Genomic DNA, 16,966 nt, shown 5'->3' with positions numbered 1-16,966 from the left:
TTTATCTCGATGCTTTTTACAGGTAACCTCGTGGAGGTCAATCTAACATGGCACTTTACTAGCATAAGACGAGCATGAGGTCAGGTCAGATCCGGTTGTGGCAAATTCTAAAGGAATTTATCACGATGGTTGTTACAGGTAACCGCGTGGAGGTCAATCTAAAATGGCACTTTACTAGTATAAGACGAGCATGAGGTCAGGTCAGATCCGATTGTGGCAAATTCTACAGGAATTTATCTCGATGGTTTTTACAGGTAACCTCGTGGAGGTCAATCTAACATGGCACTTTACTAGCAATGGGATCAGTGATGGAATTAGTCCTAGATAGGTAGAATGTTACTAACAGTCGCCTTCCCCCCAAGCTGTATGATATTTAGTTACATCACATTTCAATTACTAAACACGAAATTTAACTATGATTTCATTATCTATAAAATTTATGCACACATTTCCATTTAAAAATAGAAAATTACAACAATGTTTTAAAGAGCATATACTTGCGTGTAATTCTATTTAAAATAAATATATTAATGTCTATTACAGACTCTTATGATATGTGCCGACATGTGGCGGCGTGGTGGGCCGGGTCATTGGGCTCCCTAAAATATGGTCGAGCGCAGTGATGGCTGGCTCATCCGTCGTCCTCGTGAACGAGTGCTGTTTATAGGGACTAGTCTGCTCTTATCACTACGACTGATTTAATCTTATTGTGTTTTTATATTTGAGCCTAAATATATTAGTGCTGGTTGATAGTTTGTATTCACACGTTTCGACTTGTAAAATGTGAACTTACAAGGATTGTTTAAAAGAGCAACACACAAGTTTCTTGCTTATTCTTCTTGTGATGACAGCTTTACGAATAAGCGGTAGATTTAAAAAAAAATTTTTGACTACTCAAAAGTGCTTAAATTAATTAATGTGCTGTAATTAGTGCTTAATTATTTGAATAAATGATTTTCTATTCTAGTCTATTCTATTCTATGTCAAATCTACCGTCAGTTCGGAATATTTTCGATATGAGAAGAACTGATTTCTTGTCAGTTCTTCTCTTCAGCTTGTATTCTTTTCAAATAAATATTGTACATGTTTACAATAATACAGATTTATTTTTAAATACGAATTTGGAATTTGAATGTATCTTTATTATATTATATTCTATTAAAATGTGCCCAGTTGTGACTGGAGTATATCGGAGCATCGGGAAGGGGATTTTTAAATTACTGAAACTTGATATAATTATATAAAAGGGATCAAAGAGTTATACCTTCAAAATTGTGAAATATACGTTAGGAAAGCGTTCGCGGTGCGGTAACGACCTATAAATCCTGGCGATAACATCGTTACCGAACAAATTATAACCTGTCCGCTTGATTTGACGAATTCATTAATCCGATACATTTATAATTACAGCTTGTAATATCATTAAAACATTTAAGTCTCTTATTTAATGACACATTAGTTGATAGTAGTAGATTAAATCTGCTAATCAAAAAGAACGATTTTTTTTATTAACAACCATCACTTTAACAAAGTCGCTGTTGCTGTCTGTCCGTCCCTATGTATGCTTAAATCTTTAAAACTACGCAACGCATTTTGAAGCACTTTTTTTTAATAGATCGAGTGATGTAATGTAAGTTGGACACCATTCTCTGCAGTCAGACTCTCATCTGGACCGTTGTGCGTGCAGAGCCAGACTTACTAAAGTAGCCAGCCAAGCTGCTCCCAGAAGCGCAGAAGTCTCCTGGTGTCTTCACAGGCTTCACGAAGCGACCTCACCGTTCCGAGGATTTGTTTTCGTTGTGTGGCCACTGCTACGCACTCCAGGATTACGTGAGCAGCCGTTTCTTCGGCTTCAAAGCAGCCCCGACAAAGGGGACTGACAGTAGCAGGCATTGTGTACAGGTGTTTATTTAAGGGACAGTGGCCCGTTATTGTACCTATCATTATTTTGAGGTTACGCCTATCTAGATTCAATAGGCATTTTGTCAATCGATGGTTTGTTTTTGGAATTGTAAAAAATCGCGGCGATGACATCGTTACCGAACAAGTTATAACCTGTCCGCTGGATTTGACGAATTCATTAATCCGATACATTTATAATTACAGCTTGTAATATCATTAAAACATTTAAGTCTCTTATTTAATGACACATTAGTTGATAGTAGTAGATTAAATCTGCTAATCAAAAAGAAAGGTTTTTAATTATTAACAACCATTATATGTCTGTTCGCTTAGACCTTATAAACTATGCAACGAATTTTAATATTTTTTAACCTTTAGCAATATATGAGTGAATCAAGTGCGAAGCAGGGGGGCGGGGGTGGGGAAGGGGGTATATATATAGGGGCAGCTAGTATGCATATATAAAGTAAGTGTGCGCCTCTTCTTTTGTATGCATATACAAAAGAAGAGATGCACAAACAGGGGCAATAGGAACAATTGCGGGACTGCACTCACTGGGCCCAACTATCTGCTGCGTGCTGCTACACCGACCTTGGTAATGTACCTGTCGCGTCTACATTACGCCACTAAGTAGCAGGACATTGTCTATTATATATATCCGTACCGTACCAAGAGTAACCTGTCAGGTTACTCTTGAGGGTGACGCAGCTGGAGTCGAGTCACAACGCGAGTTTCAAAGCGTCTGTGGCTCTGGTCCCCACCAACTCGCTGCCCACCTTCATGAAAGAGGACTACTGGCCGAAAGGTGTGGTATATCGGCGCTACCGTGGCAGATTGCCGTCTTCAGTGCCGTGATCACACAGACAATATCATTGTATTAGTTTTTATATATTATATTATATGTATGTTAGTCTACAAGGTATTTATAATATGGGCCTAGTTGCCTGAAATAAATTAATAAATAAATAAAACAAAAAATTTATATATACTAGCTGTGCCGCTCTTCGTCCGCGTGGAATAGTGACCTTGATCAAATTAAAAAAAAAATAATCTGACCTAAAAAATACAAATAATAATGTTTCATCGTTCTAGCTTCAGACACATTTTTTAAAACTTTGTATATTTATTTATATTGCGGTCATAGGTATTTATTTATAATTTAATCAACAATCTAAAAATAAATATCAAGCATCTAGCTTTAAAAATCACGATCCTTCCATACAGCCTTTCATCTTTTTTTCAATCTCTAATAACCCCAATCCTTTTTTCGCATTATACTATCTGCGTACCAAATTTCATTTAAATCGGTTCAGTAGTTTTGACGTGAAAGCCAGACAGACAGACAGACAGAATTATTTTCGCATTTATAACATTGTTAGGATATATAAGGTTACGCTTCCCCAGGAATACAGAAAGTTAATATTTAAACTAATTAAGACTTTATGTATAGCTACATTAGCCATTAATTACTACGAATCCAATACCCCTTTCTTTAGTTTTGTTTATCCTTATTGTTCTATTGTCTTCTTTTACTTATAAAATCAATATGTCACATAATAATATAATATATAAAAATAACATAATATTTCAATAATATATCTCAAACTACACTCCTAAGAAAAACATAAATATAAAAATTCTTTTCAAACCTCTGCTGAAGCGAGCGTAAACCATAAGCGCAAACGCTGAAGCATATGGAGTAACTAAATCTTTTTTTTTTTTTTTTTTTTTTTTTTTTTTTTGCTTCACTGACATTATTATTATTTTTTTATTAACATGTATTGACTTTAGCTGCGATTTGATACAGCAGAAGTTTTCGTAGGGCTAGTTGTGTTTCACTAGGTGTTTATCATAATAAATAGTTTATGTTTATATATACATATATATATATATATGCTATTTACTTGCTTCGGCAGTACATATACTAAAATTGGAACGATACAGAGAAGATTAGCATGGCCCCTGCGCAAGGAGTAACTAAATCTTCTTAAATAAAATAAAAAAACACCCCTTTCAGAATCAGACTCTAATGATTCATATATTCCGTTTGGTCTCACATAACACAGGGAGAGATGATTTATCATCTACGGAATGACAAATCCGAAGTAGGTGCGGACGTTTTCCAAGGTCATTATGTGTTCAAATTGTATTAATTAAAAATTCTTTATTCATATAGTCTGTGGGCCAATGTGCAGGACATTTAAAAAAATAAAAAAAAAAAATGAAAAAGGAATAAAAAAAAAAATAGACCTACTATTGATGAAGATGCCATTATTCACATAAAGAATATCATGTATCATAAAATCATCTGCTACTTCCTTATCCCATTTATTTGTGATCGTCGTAATATGTTTTTCGCTTCCATTCATCCCTGTTCGGAGTCATCGCGTTATTTACTGCCTTTTTTACCATATCATCTTTCACACAGTCCATCCATCTCTTTTTCGGCCTTCCTCTGCCCTTATAACCATCCACATTCATATGTAACACCTTTCTTAAAATATCGTGTAAAGTACTACAATAAAAATAAAACTTAATTTCGAATAAGTACAAATAAAATTAAATATAATATGTAGGTACCGTAATAAAAACTGTGAAAGTGTAATTTTGTATTGACTATTAAAATAATTTTAGTTTTTTTTCTATTATTTTAGTTTTTGACATAATGTAATTATTGACTTATTAACTTTCTTTTGTCTTACTAGCTGGTCAGCTAGTGAGATAATAGAAATACGTCTCGAATAGCCGAATAAGTATTAAATAAACTAAAAAATTAAAGAATCGACTGTTAGGCGTTTAGTAGTTTCTAATAAATCTAAATCTATTGAATCTATACCTTACACCACATCCTTACTTCCTTACCAATATTATAAATGCGAAAGTAACTCTATCACGCCTTCACGCCATAACTACTGAACCGACTTAAATCAAATTTGTTACACAGATAGTCTAGACCAGTGATTCCCAAAGTGGTCTATATTGACCCCCAGGGGTCTATGACAAACTGCAAGGGGTCTAGGACAGCGGTCATCTTGTTGTTTTTTGCTTTATGTTTTTAACACTAAATTTACTACAGTTAGAAATTTACAAAAAATCAATGCCAGATAAGAATGTGAAAAAAATTGCAATGAAATATAAATAATCTTTATTGAAATAAACTTAATATAAACACTTTTGAATAGTCACATTTTTTTTATTCTACCACTCATTTTTACATTGCACTGAATAAAATAATTTTCTTTCTTTCTTTCTTACTTTCTTTCATTCGGAGTGCAGATTCATCACAAGACGAATGGACAAAAGATAAACAATGCAGAAAAGGGTTGATGAAGGGGAGATGAAAGGTTATGAAAGGTTATTAGGTAGAATCGTAATTTTTAAATCTAGAAGCTTGAAACTTATAGATATAATATAAATAAATTACTTTCAAAGTTTGTATGAATATTTGAAATTTTTTAAACTTTTTTATTATAGCGCTTTTTAGAGTTATATTATTAAATATGCTATCCACCCGAACGAAGTCGCAGGCACAGCTAATATTTAATAAGATATAGAATATAGACATCCCGGATTGAAGTTCAAGCCGGACACTAAAGGTGTCCGGTGTCCGGTGTCCGGGTCACGTAGTACGGGTAATGCGGGTTGCATTCTTCACATTTCCCGGAACCACGCCGCTAATGTGATGTCATGATAATGAGATACCGCCTCAAGAAATCCCTTTTTTTAAGTACCACCCTTTTATTTGTGATGAGAGTAACCCATTCATTCATAATTTAAGAGCTACGCTCTTGTCGGTGGAGCTCTTGCCACTTTCCGCGATCTTCCATCATGCTCTTTAATTCTTGATACGACACGACTCCCATTTTGTCCTCAGTTTGTTTGATGTAGCTATTCCTTGGTCTTCCCCTCCCCCTCTTTCCTTCTATTTTCCCCTCAATAATAATTTTCATGAAATCCTCGTGCCGTATCAAGTGTCCTAACATTTTTCCTCGTCTATTTTCTATTGTGTTCAATATCTGCCTTTTTTCTTTTACCCAAGTTGCTTTAATTTTTATTATAACATCAAGGTAGAGGTGAGAACTTGAGAAGTATTTTAATAAATGCATATTTTTACTACTAGTAGTTACATGAGAGTGTTGTGGCTTAGTGATTTATTACTACATAGTAAGTCATAAATTCAAATCTGGGTGACATTAAAAACTTTTTGTGTAATTATAATATTTCTGGCTGTGCTCTGTTCTTGTTCTGATCGTAAAGGTTCATTGTTTACTCTTGTTCTGGTCATTAAGAGATTTGCGATTTTGCGACCTACTAACCTTTAAGCGCTTACTTTTTTTTTTATATATTAAAATTTGAGCGCGTTTGACCGCAATCTCACCTGATGTTAAGTGATGAAAGCTGTTACACGTAATACTTAAATATAACATAATATCTTATTCTCATAGGAAAATATATAATCAATAATGTTTCAACAATATATATATATATTATATATTTTTAAATTCAAATCTAACTTAAATGGTTTTAAGCACCTACTTGACGTTCATACACGGCTAAAATGTCATTAATGGATATATAATTTTAGATTTGATTTGATTTGACCCACTTAACGGGGCGATTTAGTCCGGTAATTATAATACTCTAGTATTTACGAAATAACAACTAATTAAATATAATTATGAGCGTAAACAACAACACAAAACTTATCAAGAAAGTAATTAAACAACTTAAATCACTCAGAAGAAAACGCGGGAATTATTTTATCGAAATAATAATCCCATACGATAGTATAAAAAAATTTGATGAAAGTAATAATTTTAGTAAGACTAAAAATCCTGTCAGAGAATTTTTCGGACTAGTCTAATGTTGTTGGCTGGTGCTGTCCTTTACAGCTTCACTGGACAATAGAGGGCGAGTGCAGATACTCCAAGCCCTCGGAAGGACTTATGGAGCGGCTGCAGGACAACTTCTGCCTGACGGATACGACTCTGAGGAGACCGCTAGAGATACCAACCTCGGTCGTAATTTCGATCACCGTTTGAATTCGACGGAGATTCGATCCGAAGGGTCTGAGAGTGAAATTTCGACTCACCAGGTTTCTGATGGCGATGCTTCTTCCCCTTGCCAGCGGCTGCTGCCACCAGCACCGTCACCACCAACCACCGGTACCACATTCTACACCATCACACCACACCACACGTAAATTACCACAGAAAACGCGAGAAGCCGACAAACACGAAAAATATGTAAAAAACAATCTATTTCGTACAACTAATTAAAACTAATTATAAACACAAAACTTATCGTGAAAGTGATTAAAAATGATTATGAGCGTAAACAAAAACACAAAACTTATTGACAAAGTAATTAAAAATAATTATGAACGTGATTATAAACACAAAACTTTGCACGTTTAATTCAGAATGTTTTCGTTTTAATTTGTTCAACGTAATTACGTTCGAAAGAAACTTCGAGAACACACCCGACGTAGTACAACGACGACAGACAGAAAACAACTGACTGGCGAGATATAAAGCGAGTTTGGTCGAGCCGGTCACTACCCTGAGCATACCGCTAAAAACAAAATAAACAAAAGCCCAAGTTATGCTCCTCGTTATTCTATACTATTAAATAACAGCAGAGTTTGTCATAATCAAGCAAATATACAAAAATACTATTATTTATAAACTTAACAACACGTAAAATTAAATGTGAGTATTTAAACTAATTATTTAATTATACATGTTCTTTTAATTCATTTTGACGAAAGCTCGTAAGCTTTGGTGCTGCTAAACTAACATTTATTGTTACTTTATAGTTTTACTACTCGACGATAGATGGCGTAAAAACTAAAATTATTCAATTGTGTCATTATATGACAAATGAAATTAAATTAAATTGAAATAGATACTATAATTGTTTACAAGCTGGAAATATAATTATACAAAATGCAACACAGATGGTAGCACGAGTTCATTGGAGATCATCTTTGACAACTTATTGGGCATTTCCTTTTAATTGTATCGCAGTATTTAAATTATAATAGTAGCAGAACTTAAGTAAATAGGCGAGTAGCTAGTTAAGTATAACACTTATTTATTTACTAGCTGTTCCCGCTGCTTCGTCCGCATGTAATTTTGCAACATTACTTTATTTTTTTTAAATAAAAGAATTCTAAGTTAACATCAAAACAAAAGTAGCCTAAGTTACTCCTTATTACATCAGCTACCTGCCAAAAAAAGTCCCGTCAAAATCGGTCCAGCCATTTCAGAAATTAGCCGGAAAAACAGACAGACAGACAAAAATTGTAAAAAACGTTTTTTTGGTGTATATCATCATCATCATCATCGCAGCCCGGAAGACGTCCACTGCTGAACATAGGACTCCCCCAAAGATCTCCACGACGATCGGTCCTGCGCTGCTCGCATCCAATGCCTTCCAGCGATCTTGACCAGATCATCGGTCCACCTTGGTGTATATACCGTATTGATATTCATATGCATGTAGTAAAAAACGGTTATTTCAATATTACAAACAGACACTCCAATTTTATTTATATGTATAGATGTACTAGATTCGAATGCTTCTTTAGGTTATATGTTTTGTAATTGGTTATGTATCTTATATATAAAATTCTCGTGTCACAGTTTTCGTTCCCATACTCCTCCGAAACGGCTTGACCGATTCTCATGAAATTTTGTGAGCGTATTGAGCAGGTCTGAGAATCGGCCAACATCTATTTTTCAACCCCCTAAATGTTAGGGGTAGTCCACCCCTAATTTTTTTATTTTATTTTAAGGCAAAACAACGTTTGCCGGTACAGTTAGTTTATTACTATAATTGCTCTTCAATGTTATACCGTTGAATAGCAATGAATACAATAAATTCATTCATAATTTAAAAGCGACTATCTTCTCGGTGGAGTACCATAAAACCCCATAAAACTCTTTAAACGTTAATTTTGTTTATTGGGTTGTTTTGCTATTGTCAGGTGCTTAGAGCTGTAGCACTGCGACTTACATAGATCTATTGTGCTCGCCCTTTTTCAGAGTTCACTACTTAGACCCGTCAGGGACAAGAATTGAAGGATATTCTTAGGAGCGATGGTTTTTATCTCCTCAGTATCTAAATATATATAACTCAAAGGTGACTGACGTAGTGATCTATCAAAGCACAGCCCAAACCACTGGACGGATCGGGCTGAAATTTGGCATGCAGGTAGATGTTATGACGTAGCCATCCGCTAAGAAAGGATTTTGATTAATTCTACCCCCACAGGGAAAAAATAGGGGATAAAAGTTTATATGAAACTTTGTCAATTTTAAACCGATCGAGCAGGGACTTTGTATGCATAAAGCTACATGACATAGGCTGCTCTTAAGGAAGGATTTTGATAAATTCCACCCCTAAGGGGATGAAAGTTTGTATAAATCTTCTTAGATTTTCAACTGATTGAACTTCTTAGATTTTTAAAGATTGGAGCTACTATGATGAAGACGTTTGCTTAAATAGGATCTTAATAAATTCAACCCCCATGGGGATAAAATATGCATTGATGCAGGATGTAAATGTATTAGTTTGAACCTATCAGTACCTAATGTAACGAATAAATTAAGACGAACAAAATAATTTTTAGTTCTTTAGGCTACTTTTATTTTAGAAAAATAAAGTTAGATAACTTCCACGCGGACGAAGTCGCGGGAACAGCTAGTATAGTATAAACTTTCCAAGTGTAGTTTCCTACCTCGTTAAATATTCATACCTCGTTTAATAAATAAATAAGCATAATACTTAATTAATTGAGTTCTTATCTGTTAGTCTGTAATCTTACGATCTGCATCAAATACTAAAGGCCTTAAAATTGAATAAGGACCCTTTCAGCACGTTTCAGGCCGTGATAAATTGATAATTGAAAATACAAAACACATTAGCTCATTAAGGGACGGGCGACCCTCGCCCCACGCGTTGGATTTTGAATTTAATTAACTGTGTACTAGGTCGATATTACATATATGTGTGTTACGATAGGAAACTTATATATACAGGGTTACTGAAAACTCGACGTATTCCCGTCCCGAGATAGAGGATTTGAGCTCCTCTATCTCGCCATGACGGGAATACGTCGAGTTTCCAGTAACCCTGTATCTAAATATATATAACTGAAAGGTGACTGACGTAGTGATCTACCAACGCACAGCCCAAACCACTGATCGGATCGGGCTGAAATTTAGCATGCAGGTAGATGTTGTGACGTAGGCATCCGCTAAGAAAGGATTTTGATTAATTCTACCCCCAAGAGGATAAAAGTTTGTATGGAACTTTGTCAATTTTCAACCGATTGGGCTGAGATCTTGCATGCATAAAGGTACTGACGTAGGCCCGTAGACGTAGTCCCCTAAGAAAGGATTTTGATAAATTCCACCCCTAAGGGGATAAATTAACGCGAGCGAAGCTAGTATAATATATATATATATGTTAGGGTTCACATCAATATTGTAGAAAAATCCGATATTTTAAAACTATAAATACGGAAGTCGGTAGTTGAATAATCCTCTTTCGTTGAATAATCGACGGCATTCAGTCGACGAGCACAGAACGTGCCGGTTGTATTTCGAACACTAAAGTGGATTGTATTGGAGACGGGTTTATCCCGGTCTTAGTTGGGCCTGGGGGAGGCTGCAAGTAGTGAAGGTGAGTGTTAATGCATTCTAAAAGGGCCTTTTAAACCTACACCCGTGTCACAAGTCACGGGTGCTACTTGGAGTTTCCCTTGCGGTAGCCGGCTTCAAAGTCGTCACCATAATTAGCGCTTCTTACATATACATATGTATATATAAATTTCCCCTTGGGCTCTTTGTGGCTCAGACGTGCCGTATAGGTAGTTTTTTGTTGATCCTTTTTCACTTGTTGATCCGGAGGCCTTTTGTTGATCTAATGCCAGATGACCATATGTAAATGTTGCTCCGTTTTGAGCCACAACTGTCACGACGAGTAATAATAATAATTAAGCGATTTATACACGATTTTATACAAATCCACCTTTTTGGCATACGAGCAGTTCTTGATCCAATTCAAACGGGCCAATCAGGGTGCAGCATTTGCCAAGGGCTTCCTCATTGGCACGTTTGGGCTACTACATTATGGCTACAGTAACTTAATAATGTCTAGCTAGTATTTCAAGAATAATAGTCTATCTAATCTAAATATTTATAGAAATCAGTCTGGAGTAACGTGACTCCAGATCAAACCTCAATACTTGTTATTTTTTGGACGGGAATCTTTTCTTTTGTAACAACGTTACTGAGCGAATGAAGAGAAGACGCAACGGCGGATCCAGGGGGGAGCGTCATGGATGTCTTGGGAGTCATGGGGGGTCATGACTCTCCCCCCCCCCCCTTAGCCCAGGACTTAGGTAGACCACTAATTGAACTAAAAAATAATGAAACATCAAAATTTTTTGCACGATCGGAGTGTTGGTGCAGTAGTATTAATTATAATTAAACATTGTTACTTAAAATATAACAGTTAAAGTACTATAACACTAAAAGCAAAATAGGTATTTTCAAAATACTTTTTCAAAATAAATTACCCTTTGAGTTTTTGTCCAAACCTCAGATATTTTATTTATTTTAGGTATATCAATCATTACATAGTATAGTATAGTATAGTATAAAACAAAGTCGCTGTCGCATCTAACAAGTACATAAATAAAGAAAGAAGACTTTTTGGCTCTGAATATATTTCAAAAATCAATTACTTGTGTTAATCAATTTATATACTCGTTCTTATTTCATAGTACTTGTTTTGATCCGAATATATACAGATACCGTAACGGTCTATTAATTATGAATTTATTATACCTAACCTAGATATTTTATTTTGACGAAACTCCGTGTAGTAGTAGTATCCGATAAGGGTATGCGAACCCTAAGTATTATTTCAAAATGATCAGTAATTTCGAAGAAATAAGCCTTTGAATTTTGAATTTTGATTTTAATAAGCCTTTGAATCAACTTACCAAACGGACGCTCAAGGTTCGATTCCCGCCACCGATTTTTTTTTGTTATTTTTTTTTTGTCTTTATTCTAATTTTAAATTAACTATTTTAATAATTAAATGAATTTAATCGAACAAAACGTTGTTAAATATTCAATTAATTTTAATTTACATTACCTATTGTACTTTCTAAATTGTAAAGCAGCTAACAATTATAGAAAGATCTTATAAATAACTAACACAACAAGTAAAACATTTTAAATGTATTTTCTTTATTATTACAAATATTTTTTATGCATAATATAATAGTTAATATCACTTAAAATTAATTTAATACTTAACAACGATTTTATCGATTAAATTCATTTAAATATAACCCATAAATATATAAATATTATATATAAATAAATACATAATGATCTGATAATCAAATTATAAGTACAGTCTCAAATTGAAAGTAAGAAAAACAGAAAATATAGAGAGAACTATAGGGATATAACAGAAAGATGTGAAAAATGGAGAAGGACAGTAAAAAAGTTACAAATTTAAATAATGTTCCCGCAATTTCTGTTTAAATGAATTTATTACATTATTATATATATTAGGCATACGACTAGCCTTATGACTGTTACTTTTTTTTTAATCTATACATCTGTACATGTAAATAAAATTGGAGTGCAATATTGAAATAACCGTTTTTACTACTTGCATATGAATATAAATACGGTACATACACCAAAATAACATTTTTTACAATTTTTGTCTGTCTGTCTGTCTGTTTGTTCCGGCTAATCTCTGAAATGGCTGGACCGATTTTGACAGGACTTTTTTGGCAGGTAGCTGATGTAATAAGGAGTAACTTACGCTACTGTTATTTTAGAAAAATAAAATAAAATTTCACGCGGACGAAGTCGCTGGGGCCAGCTAGTCTATAGATATACCGAGATTTAATATTTAAGTTGCTATTATGTTGTTGACAAAATTTTACTGTAATGTTACTATTACGTTATCCTACACAATTTGTATTACTTTGGATGAATAAATAAATAAATAAATAAATAATAATCTATACATCTATACATATAAATAAAATTGGAGTGTCTGTTTGTAATATTGAAATAACCGTTTTTTACTACATGCATATGAATATATATAAGGTACATATACCAAAATAACAATTTTTATAATTTTAGTCTGTCTGTCTGTCGGTCTGTTTGTTCCGGCTAATCTCTGAAATGGCTGGACCGATTTTGACGGTACTTTTTTTTGGCAGGTAGCTGATTTATAAGGAGTAACTTAGGTTACTTTTATTTTAGAAAAATAAAGTTAAATTCCACGCGGACGAAGTCGCGGGAACAGCTTGTTTTTAATAAAAACATCTTTTTTGTGGTACTTGAGAATGTTGCAGCCTGTTGTTTGTAATATTGAAATAACCGTTTTTTACTACTTGCATATGAATATAAATACGGTACATACACCAAAATAACATATTTTACAATTTTTGTCTGTCTGTCTGTTTGTTCCGGCTAATCTCTGAAATGGCTGGACTGATTTTGACGGGACTTTTTTTAGCAGGTAGCTGATGTAATAAGGAGTAACTTAGGCTACTTTTATTTTAGAAAAATAAAGTTAAAAACCACGTGGACGAAGTCGCGGGAACAGCTAGTGTATAATATATTAGAGATACCTACGTGTTTTTTTATTGATGACTAGCTGTACAAGGGGATTTCGTCAGAGTTGAATTTAACTTTATTTTTATAAAATATGAGAAGTTAAATTCCACGCGGACGAAGTCGCGTGTACAGCTAGTTGTCGGTAGTCTAGCGATTTAGCTAGCACACTGCTTTGATTCCTGCTTGGTGGTCGAGGGTTCGATTCCTCGCACGCTGCAAACATTTGTATTCATGAGTATGATTGTTTGTAACGGTCTGGGTGTTTTCTATGTATAGATAATATATATGTATTTACGAAAATTATATCAGTACCCATAACATAATCTTCAGCTAGCTTAACTTGGGTCTAGATGAAGCTGTGTGAATTGTCCTGAGATTACTATTATTACTATAATAAATCTTTTCAAATCAGCCGAAATTTATTTTTGCCATAATACGTGCTGTTACCATGTGATAATATTACGTACGTACTTATTAAACTATTAACTTATTATTAAATTATTAACTATTTATACTGTTTTAAATGTGATGCGTTCATTATTTATATTTCCTTTGAATTAAAGACAAATATATATATATATATATATACACTTGCACACTTAGTTGATCCAGCCACGATCCGTCCATATGGCTGATTCCACCGTCTCTCTCTTTCTATCACTATCTTTGTATTCTAATATGCGATGTTGCCGTTCCGGCATGGTCTCGGCCGGAACGGCAACATCGCATATGTTGCGCGTTGTTGCCAAATGTATTCGTCGATAGTAGTAGATACCTATACGCGATATATATTTTTTCAACAATTTCCTGCAATAGTGAATCCGTATCGGCAATTTTTTTTAAATGCACAAAGATTTTTTGGCTCTGAATATATTTAAAAATCATTTACTTGTGTGTTGATGAATTTATATACTAGTACATGAAGTACCTAAAATACTTGTTTTGATTCGAATAGGTAGCGATATTATGAATTTATTATACGTAATCTAAAGATTTTGACGAAATAAAAGTAATTAGTTATCTGTTAACCTTGACTTCATGCTGGCACCAGTATTATCAGATGATGAACATACTCTTCGAAAACTTACAGCAGAAATATCGTGTTTGGACTCATTAGATAGGTCTCGATGAATAGAGTTTAAAAAACTTAAAATAAATGGTAAATTAGAAATAATGTATAAATACCCCTTACGTAAAATTCAACCACTTTAAACTTAATAATAATAATAATAATAATTAGGAAAAGAGAAAAGCTATACATGCACTGAAAGTAATTGATGCCTTCCACACAATATTTTCAGTATTAAACAACTCTGTTTGTTCAGTAAAAGTGTAAATACACTGGTAACCTTTAATCACATTTTATATGCAAACATTACATATACAAACCCTAAAGTTTTATTTCAGAATGGCCAGTAGTTTTGAAGAAATAAGTCTTTGAAATTGTACGTGTAACTTATATATATACTAGTTTTTTCACCATAACAAACAACACCAATATGGCCTAGTTAGTAGTTTACCTGTGTACCAATTAATAATAATAGTAATCTCAGGACAATTCACACAGCTTCATCTAGACCCAAGTTAAGCTAGCTGAAGATTATGTTATGGGTACTAGACAACTGATATAAATACAAAGATTTTTTTCGTAAATACATATATATTATCTATACATAGAAAACACCCAGACCGTTACAAACAATCCTACTCACGAATACAAATGTTTGCAGCGTGCGAGGAATCGAACCCTCGACCACCAAGCAGGAATCAAAGCAGTGTGCTAGCTAAATCGCTAGACTACCGACAACTAGTTGTACACGCGACTTCGTCCGCGTGGAATTTAACTTCTTATATTTTAGAAAAATAAAGTTAAATTCAACACGGATGAAATCCCGTGTACAGCTAGTCATCAATAAAAAAACACGTAGGTATCTCTAATATATTATACACTAGCTGTTCCCGCGACTTCGTCCACGTGGTTTTTAAAGTCCCGTCAAAATCGGTCCAGCCATTTCAGAGATTAGCCGGAACAAACAGACAGACGGACAAAAATTGTAAAATATGTTATTTTGGTGTATGTACCGTATTTATATTCATATGCAAGTAGTAAAAAACGGTTATTTCAATATTACAAACAACAGGCTTCAACATTCTCAAGTACCACAAAAAAGAAGTTTTTATTAAAAACAAGCTGTTCCCGCGACTTCGTCCGCGTGGAATTTAACTTTATTTTTCTAAAATAAAAGTAACCTAAGTTACTCCTTATAAATCAGCTACCTGCCAAAAAAAGTACAGTCAAAATCGGTCCAGCCATTTCAGAGATTAGCCGGAACAAACAGACCGACAGACAGACAGACAAAAATTATAAAAATTGTTATTTTGGTATATGTACCTTATATGTATTCATATGCATGTAGTAAAAAACGGTTTTTTCAATATTACAAACAGACACTCCAATTTTACCTATATGTATAGATGTATAGATTATTATTTATTTATTTATTTATTCATCCAAAATAATACAAATTGTGTAGGATAACGTAATAGTAACATTACAGTAAAATTTTGTCAACAACATAATAGCAACTTAAATATTAAATCTCGGTATATCTATAGACTAGCTGACCCCAGCGACTTCGTCCGCGTGAAATTTTATTTTATTTTTCTAAAATAACAGTAGCGTAAGTTACTCCTTATTACATCAGCTACTTGCCAAAAAAAGTCCCGTCAAAATCGGTCCAGCTATTTCAGAGATTAGCCGGAACAAACAGACAGACAGACAAAACTTGTAAAATATGTTATTTTGGTGTATGTACCGTATTTATATTCATATGCAAGTAGTAAAAAACGGTTATTTCAATATTACAAACAGACACTCCAATTTTATTTACATGTATAGATGTATAGATTAAAAAAAAGTAACAGTCATAAGGCTAGTCGTATGCCTAATATATATAATAATGTAATAAATTCATTTAAACAGAAATTGCGGGAACATTATTAAATTTGTAACTTTTTTACTGTCCTTCTCCTTTTTTTCACATCTTTCTGTTATATCCCTATAGTTCTCTCTATATTTTCTGTTTTTCTTACTTTCAATTTGAGACTGTACTTATAATTTGATTATAGGATCATTATGTATTTATTTATACATTTATGGGTTATATATTTATGTATGTATATTGTTATTTTTTTATAGAAATGTATATTTTGCTTTGTATTTATATATCATTTTTTGACATTTCTTATTTATATTAGTGCACCGCCAATAATCTTTCGCTGCACCACTCATGGTTGCCTGGTAAATAACGCGGCAAGATATTAAGTCCGCCACATGTACAAATTTTTTTGTGCATTAAAGTTAAATAAATAAAAAAAATACAATACTGTTTAAT

The 16,966-nt window shown here is 33.6% G+C and overlaps 1 protein-coding gene and 1 non-coding gene across 2 annotated transcripts in view; one reads left to right on the top strand and one right to left on the bottom strand.

Annotated features, from left to right (window-relative positions):
* LOC131852352 (laminin subunit alpha-1) overlaps positions 1 to 7,189 on the bottom strand; it is a 239,529-nt gene extending 232,340 nt beyond the window's left edge. Inside the window, exon 1 of the mRNA XM_059203020.1 lies at positions 6,995 to 7,189. Coding sequence (XP_059059003.1) covers positions 6,995 to 7,076 — 82 coding nt within the window. The 5' untranslated portion in view covers positions 7,077 to 7,189. The remainder of the gene's footprint in view (positions 1 to 6,994) is intronic.
* On the top strand, positions 3,803 to 3,908 carry LOC131852357 (U6 spliceosomal RNA). The gene has a single exon (XR_009357921.1). It is a non-coding gene; the product is annotated as a U6 spliceosomal RNA (small nuclear RNA).
* Positions 7,190 to 16,966: the final 9,777 nt, after the last annotated feature.

The sequence above is a fragment of the Achroia grisella genome, unplaced genomic scaffold (assembly GCF_030625045.1).
Source record: "Achroia grisella isolate CSIRO2021 unplaced genomic scaffold, CSIRO_AGI_Agris_v1 utg842, whole genome shotgun sequence".
Lineage (NCBI taxonomy): Eukaryota > Metazoa > Arthropoda > Insecta > Lepidoptera > Pyralidae > Achroia > Achroia grisella.
This window is presented reverse-complemented; position numbering and strand designations above follow the sequence as displayed.